A 14,798-nucleotide genomic window follows, 5' to 3' on the forward strand; every position below is an offset into this window, starting at 1 on the left:
ACGCTGAAAGTAGTTTGCTCGATTCAATTGGCTGTTGTAATTAATTCGTTTAGGTTTTGGTTTACGGAACTCAATCAAAATGAATGCACACTGCTTAGCAATTAAATGAATTACTTACAAGTAGTTATGTTTCCATAACGGTTCTTAGCTCTGTTACTCTTGCCAACATTCCAGGACGCCTGCATTCCTCCAGAAAATTGCTGGATAATAATCAAGAGTTCCATGACCAACATAATATTCCATTGGAACTTATTGCGATGTATTGACTAGACATTGTTTTTCACTTTATAGGTTAGCTCGTAAAAACAAGTCACAGTTCGAGGAAAGGTAAGCTACAGAAATCATATCATTTATATATCCACCATTAAAAGCTATGTCTGAACATGTAACACCGCCCGCGTATTGAGATTTCAAACAAAAGCCTTTCCTTTCCAGAATGGTCTTTAAATGTGCCTAAAGTTTCATTAGGAAACAACGCGATTGAAAAAACCTGCTTTCCACTCCGGCCGATTACCTACGCCACACCTACGTCTAAATTATCTTTTTTTTCTCGCCCCTTTGAATAATTTGGAGCTATTCTGAAGTAAATTAATGATTTTCTTTCGATAAACAGGGCAGCAGATGTCTCGTTTTGAACCGCGAGTTGTGGTTTAACACATGGCGGTGTCCAACGCAAATTGACTTTTGATTTAGCCCTGTCTACTAAGCAGAGCCCATAATTTATCTGTGAAAAAAAATGATTCCTTGAGTTTTGAAAGAACTATGGCATTACATATCTTACCTTAAATTCATCTCGCAGCACAATCGCTCCATTTTCTGATTTTTGCTTATAGTATGATGGAAACTCATTCACTGGAATTGGTTTGGGTTTACCATCCTCAGGCTGACTGTAGACAAGTTCCTCATCATCGGGCGGGGATGCATCCACAGCATCTACAAAAAAGAAAAAAAAGAGAGTTCAGAGGTCGTAAGATAGAGTAACACTTGTATCATTGGTTGAAAACTCCCCAGGAAGGTTTGGATTGGGATGTGAACATAGGCTGTTCATATCGGTCAACCAGGAAAGTGCGCGTGACCAGTTGTTGGAGTAGTCTTCCATGCTTCTTACAGCGGATTTATCCACCATTACATTAAAAATTTTACGGGAAAGGGTGAACGTTTTCAACTGACTCTTCAACATGAGGAGAAGGGGTCATTTTTAATTTTAACAAAGAAACTACAATTGATTCTGTTAAGTCAGGGTCATTACTGAGACCTTAAACTCCCATAGGTGATGAACATATAATTTTTCCAAGCGATTCACATATGTTATCTTGCTGACAGGTTTTAAGGATAAACAAGTTTATCAGCTGGAGGGTTTCATCTTGATAAACCTCAAAATTCACAGCTCTATATCTCCAAGGAAATGTATAGCAGTGAGTAGGAAGAATTACCAATTCAATCGTGGGAGTAAAGAGTTAAACCAGTCACTGAGCTTGAGTAATAGTGTCACTGGATTTGGTAATAGTTTCGCGTGAAAGATCAGATCTTAGAAATCACGAGGGAGACTTCGTAAAGAAAGATGTTTTTTCGTTTAGTCACGGAAGAAAGAAACAGTCTAATCCCCATGAGGAATCAAACTTGGGGCGCTCAGATTCTGCGCCCTAAAGCTCTACCACTGACCAGCACAGAACTATATGGTGAGCTAGTGTTCATTCAGGTGTGACAAACGTCCTGGCATAATGCTAGGATTGGCAATAACGAAGGCAGGAAGATTAAAGGGAAATAAAAAGCAAAATAGAGGGGTGTAGAGGGTGTTAGAGACGTCGAAGTATACCAAACCTGTTAAAAGTTTTGCATTCGTCCATAACTAAACACCTTACCTAAGCAGAAGGTTTGATCACAAAAGGGTGTTCCTAGGATTCAGTTTCTGATGACATAAACCACACAAGGGGCACGTCACCGAGTTAAACGTTTATCATACCTTGTTGTTGTTCTTGGCCAGCGCGAAAATTCAGGTTTTCATAAACTGCTCCGGTTGAGCCAGGAACTGGACTATTCTGGACGTCATTTAGTGTAACTGAAAACTCGCGCTTATCACTCTCCTGTCGTGATTGCTTCCTCCTATTAGTTTTTTTTTTTTTTAAAGAAGGATAACGAAAGGTGTGGTTGGTTTTTGTCACGAACGTGGAGTATCGTAAAAATTATATAAGCTGAATCATGAACGCCTTTTGATTGGTTCTTATGATCTGTTGGAGGACAGACGAGGAGATGACGTCAACATTAACAACATTCTGATTTGTTATCATATAAAACAAATAGATTCCATGCTGCCATGAGTCTCATCTGGAATAGATCACAGATGACGTCAAAGTGTGGAAGAACATCAGTGACACGCTTGGTTGCGCCTCGAATACCACTTTTTCGTTTTTACCACATTTTGATGTCATCTGTGATTTATTACTGAACGACACACGGCAACATAGGTTATAACTGTTAACCAGATCCCCCTCTAGGAAGTGAATTCCAGATTTACGCTCCGATGCTCTACCTCTGCGATAGAAAGAACTCAAAGGTACATAAGATGAGTCACAATTAGCTTCATATGTGATAAGCGTCCTGCATATTGCTGGGAACAGCAATGTCGAAAGTGTAAGGTGAGTAACGAGAGGAAGAGTGAAGTAAAGAAGTATACTGTGAGAGGGAATTTTAGTCGTAATATGAACCTTTCTATTTTACCTTTTTCCCTTTTGACGGAAAAACTACACCTTGTATACCTTTTTCTAGCGGTACTAACTCACCTTCGGTAAAAGAACACTGCAACAACAACTGCTGGAATAAGGAGTAGCAACAACACTACAGGTACAGCAACAGCTGCGGCGTTTGGACCAGAACCCTCGGATTTGTCATTTTCTCCTACCACTGAAAAATAAAATAAAATATAAAAACATTCACTTTTGAAAGAACTACTCTGAAGTAAACTCAAAGTTATACGGAGAATTGTTACTACATTGATGATAAACATTATTTTCAATTCCTTTTTCTTCTTCTTTTCCAAATAAAGTGTGTATCTTGAGACTTTGGATCACTACCCTTTATCGGGAACTAATGTTTAAAAAACATCAATTATAATTGTTTTTTTTCTCTCGGCTTGCCCATAAAAGAAAAAATTTTGTAAATCACTTTTCGCGACTTTCCTCGTCTCAGACTCGAAAACCACGGGGAAAAAACTATAAATGCTTGAAATATTATGCACTTTTATTCATATAATCTCGTTTTCCACGTTTTTTCTCCAGACCGGTTCGCACTCTGACTGCGAGAAACATTACCAGCAAAAATAAGATGCGATGTCACAGATAGCCAATTCTTACCATTAACTGACAAGTGAACATGTTCCGACTGAAACAAAGAACAGAACTCTGTGAAATTTGCCACAAGCTCTATAAAAAATATTTCCTTTCTTATGAAATAACGTCATAACGTAAGCAACATTAAGAAAAGTAACTTTTACCTGCTTCAACAGAAATCTTAGCGACTTTGCTGACCTCTCCATAAACGTACTAGAAAGGACATCAAATTCATGGCAATTAGTATCAAACTTCTTTTGCGACAGAAGTAACAAATTTGTCTTTTAGAAAACCAAAGACTGTCAATTCGCGCCACCTTTTTCAACCAATCAGATTGGCTTTTAGACACAATTGGATACTGCTTTATATACATGTAGTGCAGTTCATAATTATCTAAAGTTACTTACACTATTGCCTTCTGTTATGGCTCTCTGGTAAACAATATAGTCATCTCCTCTCTTAAGTTCTTTGTTTACAAAACGTCCATATGAATTTCCGTCACCAATGGTAAACTTCCAAGACTTCTCATATGCTGGACTGTTTTCTATCTCAGCAGCAACATAAAAGCTCAATCCGTCTTTGTTTGAACCATCCAGCTGTGATTTATAATCAGCGGGAAGCTCCTCAACACCATCAACAACTCTCAGAACAATGACTTGATAAGCACTAGAATATTGAAAAACAATTATTAACAATTATTCGCCAAAGTGGAGGCAAATATCCACCACTTTCACCGACACTGACGTGAATACTTGTGCTAGTATATAACACACAAATACGAAAAACAAGTTTATTTCTTTTAGGATACCGAAAAAAGGTCGGAAATAAAACTCTTGATTATTCACTTCCCAACTAGCCAATCAGTGCGTGCAGAGGCCCTATTCACCGGAGTGGTGTATATTAACAAAAATTATTCGGATCAAGCGTCACAAAGATCAATGAAACATTAAGAACAAAGAGTTTACATGTACAAGACCTAAAATATTATTGAAATAACAGTCACCTTATTGGACCATTCCTTTGTTCAGCAGGCCAAAGTTCAATTTCAGCCTGTGACTCAGCGACCTTCCTGGTGGTCAGTGATAGTACAACTGGAGCCAATGGCTCTGGGAAGAAAACAAATATAATAACATGATTCGCAAAATGTTTACATCAATTTCAAGATGCATATTCTAAGGCGCTAATAAGGAGGATTTGTTCAATAATCAGAAGCTACTTTAGTAGATGATCATTTCCTTTATTCTTGTGACAACATTGTGTGATTCAGGGATGATATTGTAAGGAGAAATTAGATGTTAGTCACTCTTGGGGTCAAACCGTTACCTGCATGTTATTGCTTACCTCCTATTTTTGTTTCTACTTCCAAAGATGAAGGGAGTCCTTTGTTTCCACATTTTGGGATTCCATACACCCGAAGGTCATATTTGGTACCTGGTACCAAATTATCAAGGGTATATTTTGTTGTTCCCTGTACATCTTTGCTGCCTTCGTGTGAAAAGCTGTTGTTGTAAGACTTTTTCCCAGAGTACTCAACCTTAACAATCAAACAATTGAGTCAAATGCAGATACAGTAAATACCACACCTGCACTAATTTATTTACAAATAAAATCTCCCACGTGGACGTGCATTTTCATGATCGCAGCACAAAACAAAAATTTAAAGGAGTTGTAGCATGTACATGCAAAACAACATACAGCTGTGCATGTACATAGAACTCCCCTCACTTATTACAGTACATTACAGTGGCTGCTCTTACATGGTAGTCATACTGATGGTACCAGTACTCTACTACACTTATGCATTATACTCATTACGACAGAAGTCACTTCCGTCTGTACTTCTTTAAAAACACTCTTTAAGTGAGGAATTACAAAAATCGCAAAAATAGCAGTTTCTGATTCTCAACTTAAAAGAGTTGTATTAAAATTTGTCAAATTCATGTTTTTACAGCAAAGTAGACTTAAAAATTAAGAATTTTACCTTCCACTCTTCTCCCATAGCAGGTTGGGGTCTTTCCCATTCCAGTGTCATCTTTGTTGACTGGGAGTCTGTTGCCCTCAGGTTGTTGGGTGCCTTTGGTACATCTTACGAATAAAAACAGTGTAAGTAACATAGCTTTTTTAGATTCCAGAGTAAGTTTCTTCTTTTGTGTATTCAGTAAATGCACTTCTACTAATTTCCTATTTTTCTATGGTTTTTAATTTGTACAAATAGTCCATGTTGTAATAAGAATAAATTAAATAATGTGAATGTGAAAAAAATGTACAGCTAATTGCAATGAAGAAGGTATGGGAAACATTGCAACTTGTTTCCCTGAGTACACTAAGGGGTGCATTTTGAATATCACTCCCTATTCAATTTATCAATTTCCTCGATATTAACCAAATTAAGCTACAACCAAAGACAGCCAAAATGCCTTGATTTTCTTACTCTTACTGGTGATTTTGAATCAGACTTAACATCAAGCTTCTATGCAGTCTACATTAATGAGTTTGAAGAAAAATTTTTCTTGCTCTACATTTAATTTGTCGAAAAAAAATGAAACTTACTCAATTCCAGAGGTAAGGGTTGACCATATGGTCCAGGGCCAGCTTTAGTGTATGCTCGAACATACACATTGGAACAAGGCTGAATATCATACAGGATAACAAATGCTTTTGTTGTGTTAACAGTTTTGCTGTTGGCTGGAGATCTCTTTTGTCGACTTCCAGACGACATCAATGATATCTTGACCTCATATGAGATAACTTTGCTATAACTCTCTTTTCTTGTCAGAGGTGACCACGAAATATTGAAGGTTGTTTGGTTCAGTCTACTGAAAGACACATTTGGTGCTATACTGGGTTCTGACAAAAGGGAATAAAAAAATATACCAATTCAGATAAATGGTCAGCTGTCTGTCATTGAACAAAAAAATTTAATAAATAATTATTTCTGAATCACATTTGATCAAAAATTTATCCTCAAAGTTTATCTAAATTGTATTTCAGTAATTCTTTCCTCCTTTCCCCTTCATCACATTTTTATTTTTTTAGGTATGTAGTCATTCATGTTGAATACAATCATGTTCACCAGTCCTTCAATACTACATGTATCTTGGAAAGAACTTGGAGTTGATAAGGAGAGTCCTTCCTGTACCACTCCTGTAATGCAGCTGTTTTCTATTTGTCTACCTTGATATAACTTACCATCTACACGTATCAGATAACATTAAAGTTGAAAGTGAATTTGATAGGCAATTTTCAATGTAATAAAATTCAAACTTGGCACCGAGGGTGAGGGGAATAAAACAAAATGGAGCTATGTTAGAATTTTAGTATATCAAAACTGGCCTATTGATCATAATCTTTTCTAATTTACACCTACCATAATCATTAATAGTAACAGACAAGGTTGCATTTGGTCCAGGTTTGATCGTTGCAGCTCTGACATGGAACTGATAGGTGGCCCCACCTAACACATCTACTGTGTAACTTAACATGTTTCCTCCTAAGGTTTCAGTGTTAATATTATGAGGATCTTCATCGTGACTATAAAAAACAGTGTAACTCTTGATAATTCCATTTTCTTCTGCTGGCTTATGCCAGGTGAGCTTTAACTTTGGACCAACTTGTTTATCTGGTTTTATCTCAGAGCGAGAAAGATTTGAAGGAATACTTGGTGCTAAAGAAGTAAAGAAATGGAAGACAAAGGTTATTATTTAAACTGTACTGAAATAAACTTGATCTTTCATAGAAAAAAATTTACAAATTAGATGATGCACTTTTACCTGTTCACTTAAACTGCAGAGGGCAGTTAACTCTTAATAATTATAATAGCTTAACTCTGACAATATCATGCATAATATCAATACAATAAACCTGGCAAGATGTACACATGAAGTATATTCCAGTCTCATGAAAAAAAGCTGTGTGTTTTTTTGGAAAAATTGTTTCTTAAAACCTGCACTATTCAGTTTTAGCCTCTTACCATCTTCCAGTGTCTGCCCAACCATTACAGGACTTTTTGGTCCCTCACCACGAGATCCCATGGCCAACACTTGAAATTCATATTTGGTATACTTGTTAAGATTAGAAAAATCTTTACTTAAAATTCCTGCTCCAATAACAGAATCCACGACTGAATTGTTCGCTGAGCCCTTCTGTCTGTAAAACACCTTATAACCTGTTATTGTTCCATGTCTGGCATATTCTGGCAGTGATGCCCACGATGCTCGTAGACTAGTAGATGACTTAGCAGTCACAGTGAAGTTGCCCGGAGCTTGTGATGGAACTGGAGTGTTGAATAAAATGATTATAAGGTATTTTAATTATACAGTTTCACAATGGTCATGTGCCTATAAAGGAACTGAATTGGTTAACAAAGATGAAAGTTGTTAATAATGACAAAGTGTTATTTCTGTAGTATCACAGTGGTTGTGTCCTCCCTAAAACCTTGCAAGTCAGAATTTCAAGCTCTTTCAAGTCTGACATGAAGTGACTACATGAATCCCTGATGGATTAAATGAGTGCCATTAAAGATGTGACTAAATGCTAATCTGATTTCCTTATGCAATGCAATGCTGAGTGGTATACCATGGAATATCCCACAAGTCACTTGTTTTTTGTCATTACCTGAACATTAATGTTGAGGGAAGAATTTGGTTCTGACATGACTCAAACAGCACTTGAAATACACTAGAAATGGTATTACATGCTTGATTTTGACAGGAATAAGATCAGAGCACACAATACGAGGAGTGGGCACAATACCACCATATATACAATTGAATTCCTGAATTCTGATTGGCTATATTTTCTGTGGTATGATATGAAAAAATACATTTTATTTGAAAATATGGGTGTGGATAAAGTATTTGCCTGGTGTATGAGTATAGGCTGTGAGATTTTATGTAACATTCTAAATAAGTAAGGTAAGTCATAATATCCCCTTCCACTTTTTCCTAACACTTGTAGGATATCAATGATATGGTACATGGTACAGAGAAAATAGAATTAGTACCTGTTGATAGAAGCACTCCATAAACTTCCACTCTTAATGTCTTATGACCAAAATATTCTGTTGGCACAAAACGGATAAACCTCGCCAAAGCATACTCCTTCAGACCATGTTTTACTATTTCCTTCGCACCAGAGTTTCCATTAAAGACCTAAAATATCAAATGTTGCCAAAAAAGTACTGAATGATGCTTTCTGCAAAAGCAAGTCATGTGTCCAAATAAATAAAAATGAACAGTGATCAACATGGACATGTTTATTCACTTCTCATCCATAACACTACACCTGTGCACACTTTTTTTAAACTGCTTTTTGCATACAGTGTGAGCTGTACTGTAAGTACAAGAATATTTAAACTTTCCATGCACAAGTGACAGCAGATTTCCTTAGCTTTGAATTTTCCACAAGCCTACATCCAATCATTAAAAATGTAACAAACACAATCACTGAAACAGTGATGAAAGAGGATAATCTACTCCTCTAATTCTAATATAGTTCTAAATCATTTGATCGAGCAAAATGAGTCATTTTAAATCAGAGCTGTGGGCCACACCAACTATTGATGTTAGTAGGTTATCATACAGTCATCTACATTACGCCTTAGAAGAAAATCATTTCAAAGTTTGAAAGACCTGACCTATGAAGCTTGTTTCAGTTTTTTCACTCATTTCCCAGCTCTGATACTTGACCTGGTATTAAAACTGGTTCAACTTTACACAAACCCAAATGCTCTCAGGTAACTGTCCATTATTATTTTGCCTTACATAAAATAAGACCTAAGCTAAAGTGTACTTTTATGTAAATAAATGCATGAGCAAAATATTAAAAAAATTACAAAAAAAATCAACCACGTTTAGCATGACATTTCAATTACATCAAACTGACCTTCTCAGTGTTGTTTTCTTTATAAATGTCAAAGGTGGTATCATTCAATGATAACAGAATTATGTACTTTGTTGTCCACTGATTGATATCATTAGCTCCTTGGGTAGCTATGGCACAGATAACATAATCGTACAACAGATCAATTTGTAGGTAGTCAGGATCATTCAGACGGCCTGGTGCCCAACCCCGGCTAATTTTGTTCAGACGACCAAACCATGGTTCGCGGTTACTATTTGCATGTATTGAGGCTGAGATGCTGTTGTCCGGAATTGAATCACTGCTGGTCACACCAATGGCCTGACTATGACATGCTGTTAAAAGACAATCATAATTACTATAAACTGTGGTTTCAACCCAGAGAATCAGTTTATCATACATGTAAAGTAACAATCATAAGTGAACTGCACCATCTAAACATGCCCCAAGTGATTTTATCAGTAATTTGAGGTATTTGTGTAATGAACTGTCATTATTCAGTGCAAACTCAAGGCTCAGAAATAAAAAAACAATTATCTTTGTCAACTTTTGGCCTCTAATTAAAGAAAAAAACACCATCGGTATAATTTCTAGCGGCCAGAATAACACACACCCATAGGATTCTTACAAATTGCCACTATACATTTATTTAACAATATTAAAGTACCTACATGTCTACATATACAAATTAGATGGCAAATTTTCCCAAGAATGCAGATTGGAACCCCAGCTGAATAAGGTGGCAGTTAATAGTAGTTCTTCAAAATATTCAGATATGCCATACCTCTTTGTTCTGAATACACTTCAACTTCACAAAGATTGAATCCTGAAGGACCATTCCTAAGATCCCTGATGGTGACATATCTTCCTTTCAAACTAGGACGGCAGAAGAATGACAAACTTTTTCCTGAAGGGACGTCATAAGTAGCTACCTGACCACATTTGGGACTAGTAATACTAGTATCAGTAATACTTGATACTGTGCCTGAAAGAATACCATAACAATAAATCACTGATAAAAAGTACAAACAACGTAAAAGAGATGACCGTAAAATAATTCATATATATTGATCAAATAGTGATATTCACCTTCAAAACAAGTCAGATTTACCTCACTGGTGAGCCTTTGCCTCAATAAAATCTGCCCTTTTTCTAGTGTGTAGGCTAGATTGACTCACAAAAGTTATACATAACAAAGGCATGATACTAAGTAATACAGGCTAATTACCAGAAATAGATACTGCTATTAGCATTATTATTTGTAATAAGCTATGTAATCCCTGCCAATACTCATGATTCTCTGACAGTTATTTTACACATCATCAAGACTGAGCTCCCACTTAAATTTCTATGTAGCCCCTCAATTATCAAAACTGCTCCTGTTCCTTGAAATTATAAACTTTAAGATTCCTCCTTGCTGTCATTTGGGAGCAGTCATTTCATCATCACTGAGTTTATTCAGGAAAAATATAACAAACTGCGTACAGGTCACAAAACTCAGTGAAGACAATATTTCAAGTGACAAGGAAACATGACTAATTTGCACAGAGAAAATCTTTCATGAACTAAACTTCATTCTTACACTGGTAAATGTATGATTGAGTGATTTGAATCAAAAGCATAAAAATGGATTATAAAGTAATACACTTAATCAAAAAAATAGCACATATTTACATTTATGCCATTTCTTGTTAAATCATTTGGAACAATGAAAAACTAATGATTTTAGCCAATGAGCACAATCATACATCAAACTTGAGAAGAAAGTAAAATGAGCACAGCCAGCCACAGTTGCATGAAGCTAAAACACAATTCCTTTTTGCAACCAGGCTCAAGCAGAGCACAACCTTGAATGAGTATGTATGTGTACAACTGTCAAATCAAAACATCAACATCTGAACCTAACAGCAATTATATGATACATGTTCATGCAGAAATAGTTGTGGCTGTGGGTAAGAATGTGGACACCTTGACAAAACCACAATCAGATTGGATCGGATCACGGACCAGATCACAGATTGGATCACCAACCGCAAAAAAAAAGATTTGAAAAATAAAATAATAAAATTGTTTTGAAATAATTTAATAATAAATAAAATATATTAATAAATGAGGGTAAATTTCTGAGGAAACCATAGTGCTGTGTCAGTGGGAGAGTATAACAAGGTAATTTGGTACTATCAACTGAATTGATAACGTAATTAAATTGGCCACCCTGAAGATTTTCAACATGATGCTTCAAGTGTTAGCCCTTTGTCATAGTGAATGACAAAGAAATGTTTCCCTCTGACAAAGGGCTACCGCTACAAATATCAGCTTTTAAAAAACTGATGGCCAATTTGCATCATTACCTCATTAATAATACCAAATTACCTCAAAATAAAGTCTACATGACATAATAGAGTGCAAGTCCCACTGGAAATTTTTTTGCCTCAAAACTTCATGCAGCCACTTTCGCGGCTGTGTCAAGGAGCTTTGTGTAGTGCTGTCATAGACAAAGGCAAGCGAGAGGTACATATCATTTCACCACTCAGTTATTATTTCTTTTTTTAATATCATCACATGAGTTACTTTTCCTTTATTCAATATCACTAACCACATGCAAAAGAAGGGGCAAGGTGAGTAGTAAGAATGGTTTAAATATGACAGCTGAAATGCATGTGAGCAATTCAGGTAAAGCAATTTCTTAAGTCACACAGATTTCAATCAGGCTTGTCACACAACATTTCTAACTAAAATTAACATATTTAAATTTGTTCAATCCTATTTTTTATTCATTATCATTTTTAAAAAAATGATATATAATTTTTTTATTTTTCCAAATTTTGTTTTTGGTCTGTGAAGTGATCCGTGATGTGACCCATGACGCAAACTGTGATCCTATCCTGATCTTGCCTGTGATCTGATCCAGTCCAATCCAGCTTTTGTCAATGCTGAAAACCACAGCATAACATTTTCCCCTTTTTTCCTGAAGACATTAAGTTAAGAGTGCATAAATGACTACTTCAAAAGTAATAGTTACTGCACATGTATTAACCTACCAACTCTGATCTCAAATTTACCCAGGCGAGTTTCACCCTGTATATTGACTATATAGACTTCAGTTACAAACTCATCTTGTCCTAGATCCACTCTCCACCACGGAAACTGGTCACCTGCCCCAAATGTACATGATCCATCTGCAAAGATCATATTGCTATTTCCATCAACCGCTTTATCACTTGTGCCATTGTCTACTGACCTTGTATGGTGATATGTTGGTTTTTGAAATGCCAGATTTTCTAGGAGAAAATTTACACATACAAAAAGGAAATGTTTCCCTGGACAAAGATGATTACTGTCTACATACTGATCATTGAATGACAGTTGTGTTGAGTTGTATTGAATATGTTTGTTACACTGTACATTTTATGGAAAAATTAAAACAAACAGTATTTTAAAAAAAAATGGTTGATGGTAGATATTACATTTTGAACAGCCAAAAGATGTACCAGCCTTTGCCAAAAAGCTGGAAACACAATAATTTCAATGTTGGAAAAAGTCATGTACAGGTGTAGGTGTAAATTTTAAAAAAAAACCTCCATTGTAATTATGGCATTTTTTTCTACTTAGTAGGGACTGACCATTCTCAAGCTACAATGTGATACTTAACAGATTAATTAATCATGACATACTTATATTGCTTGCTTGATTGATTGAAGATTTAAAATTGCTGACATACTGGAATATAAATTGCACCATTCTTCTACACTTATTAAGGCAACAAACCAAAAGGTAAATTTTGAGACCCAAATATCAAGAAAGGAAAATTGTTGCATAACACATATCTTCAAATACCAAATAAAGGGTTTCTGTGAGATTAGACAAGAGTCTCAATTTAACCACCCATTCAAGGGGCATTTGTTGATTTATCTACTTTTCATTACATTCAATTGTTTCCTAAAATAATTATTAACTCAGGAGAACTTTTCAAGGCTTTCAAGTTTGTGCAACTTAAAATTCAATGTGACTTTTGGCTGTAGTAATTATCATAAATACAGTTTGCACACTCAACATGCAACTAAAATAAGAGTGTACTGGTATATGTTTTGAGATACATGAAAGTCTCGGATGAGTCAATTTTCAAAAGAGGAAAAGGGACTTCACCACTGTATTAAGTTTAGTATAAAGAGTCAGTGAAAAGTTACCACGTGAATAGACTTCCACCTCACACAGCTGAAGATTTTCTTCTTGTGTGGTTAAAATGCCAACATATCTACCAGTTTTCAGTGGCTTGGTAAAACAAACAGCTGATGCGGTGAAGTTATGAAAATCATAGAGCCCTTCACAGAGGGTGTTGCTCGCAACATTAGGAGAGCTACCTGCAGATTATGAGGCACTAAAAGTCAGAATTATATATAGAGTTGGGTTCTATGTGGCATATCTAATTAATTATAATAGACTCTCCAGTAAAGAAAACATCATGGAAATGTTATTTGGCATATTAAAAACAAGGATTTCATCACATTCATTATGCAAGTCCCAGAGTAGCCTTAATAGACTGGCCAGGTAAAAATATTATTACTAGGGGTAAACTTCTGAGTGTCCCTCATGAAGTGTAGACTAGTGCTGACACTTGGGTACCCTGGTTCTAGAACTCCAGTCCCTGCATTGACATTTACTAACTGAACTCTTCAAGTAACCAAGAGTAAGATCCTTGCTGGAAATCTTAAACTGAAGAAGCCCTATATTGACTGAGCAATTACAAGATCAAAACATCTGGGCTAATTAATAACAAGGTCAATACAGCTTGGTCAAGGTTTCACAAATTTCTGTCACATCTAAACTGTCTTGTTGTTTAGCAGTTGATTACAAGATGATGTATGCATGGTTGACCTCTTATTCAATCAGTGGATCACAAAACTCACCAAATGTTATTTTGTAGTATTTAGTAACCACATGCTGTGAGAACCTGTTGACTATATGAACTTCAGAGACGTCAACAAGGTTTGAACCCAGGTCAACCCTCCACCAACTGGGGTTGTCTTTCTGAGTATGTGAACAGCTTCCTTTTAAAAAATTAGTGTCAGAATTTCCATCCACTGCATTTCCAGACACACCATAAACATTGTCACCAGTTTTGTTGAATGTTGAAGACTGAGATGTAGCCTTCCCGAGGGCAAGGTTCCCTGTGAACAGATATTGAAGAAAATGTTACCACATGGACCAGGAAAAACTTGCAACTGCCACAGAGTAGTTCCACTCAAGAGATTGTAAAACAAAAGAAAAAGAGTTACCTATGAAATTATTTCCCTAAATTCTTTGCTTTCCTTCCAAGCCTATTTTGTTAGTTTTAGTTGTACTATACCTACACTTCTCAGACCCAAATAGTGTCATGTAAAATTTGCCAAGCCTCTGCTTAGCTATACTTGTTGGTTTTTTCTGATAAAGTCATAAATCTTGAGCTCAAGTCAGTTAGTTCTTGTATCAAGTGTTTGGGCTGTCTTATATACTGTAGAGTAAGTATGAAATTTGAAATTTATTACAGACTTGACGATGACAAAACCTTCCACAAAGATAATCTCAAAGAAACTTGAGTTTGAACAAATAACTTTCCAAGGAAGCAAATCCTTT

The 14,798-nt window shown here is 35.9% G+C and overlaps 1 protein-coding gene across 2 annotated transcripts in view; it reads right to left on the reverse strand.

Annotated features, from left to right (window-relative positions):
- Nucleotides 1-14,798, reverse strand: part of LOC131783246 (receptor-type tyrosine-protein phosphatase S) — a 34,848-nt gene that overhangs the window by 10,609 nt on the left and 9,441 nt on the right. Inside the window, exons 6-23 of one of the 2 annotated variants that reach the window (XM_066159509.1) lie at nt 14,093-14,353; nt 13,373-13,546; nt 12,227-12,364; nt 9,970-10,170; nt 9,210-9,520; nt 8,329-8,476; nt 7,297-7,599; nt 6,694-6,990; nt 5,877-6,173; nt 5,308-5,411; nt 4,668-4,860; nt 4,330-4,432; nt 3,734-3,992; nt 3,491-3,539; nt 2,781-2,901; nt 1,964-2,103; nt 782-933; nt 119-200 (exon numbers count right to left, since the gene is read on the reverse strand). In XM_066159509.1, coding sequence (XP_066015606.1) covers nt 119-200; nt 782-933; nt 1,964-2,103; nt 2,781-2,901; nt 3,491-3,539; nt 3,734-3,992; nt 4,330-4,432; nt 4,668-4,860; nt 5,308-5,411; nt 5,877-6,173; nt 6,694-6,990; nt 7,297-7,599; nt 8,329-8,476; nt 9,210-9,520; nt 9,970-10,170; nt 12,227-12,364; nt 13,373-13,546; nt 14,093-14,353 — 3,333 coding nt within the window. Of the gene's footprint in view, nt 1-118; nt 201-781; nt 934-1,963; nt 2,104-2,780; nt 2,902-3,490; nt 3,540-3,733; nt 3,993-4,329; nt 4,433-4,667; nt 4,861-5,307; nt 5,412-5,876; nt 6,174-6,693; nt 6,991-7,296; nt 7,600-8,328; nt 8,477-9,209; nt 9,521-9,969; nt 10,171-12,226; nt 12,467-13,372; nt 13,547-14,092; nt 14,354-14,798 lie in introns of both variants that reach the window. The other variant, XM_066159507.1, reaches the window with a different exon arrangement.

Source organism: Pocillopora verrucosa, chromosome 12 (genome assembly GCF_036669915.1).
Source record: "Pocillopora verrucosa isolate sample1 chromosome 12, ASM3666991v2, whole genome shotgun sequence".
Taxonomy (NCBI): Eukaryota; Metazoa; Cnidaria; class Anthozoa; order Scleractinia; family Pocilloporidae; genus Pocillopora; species Pocillopora verrucosa.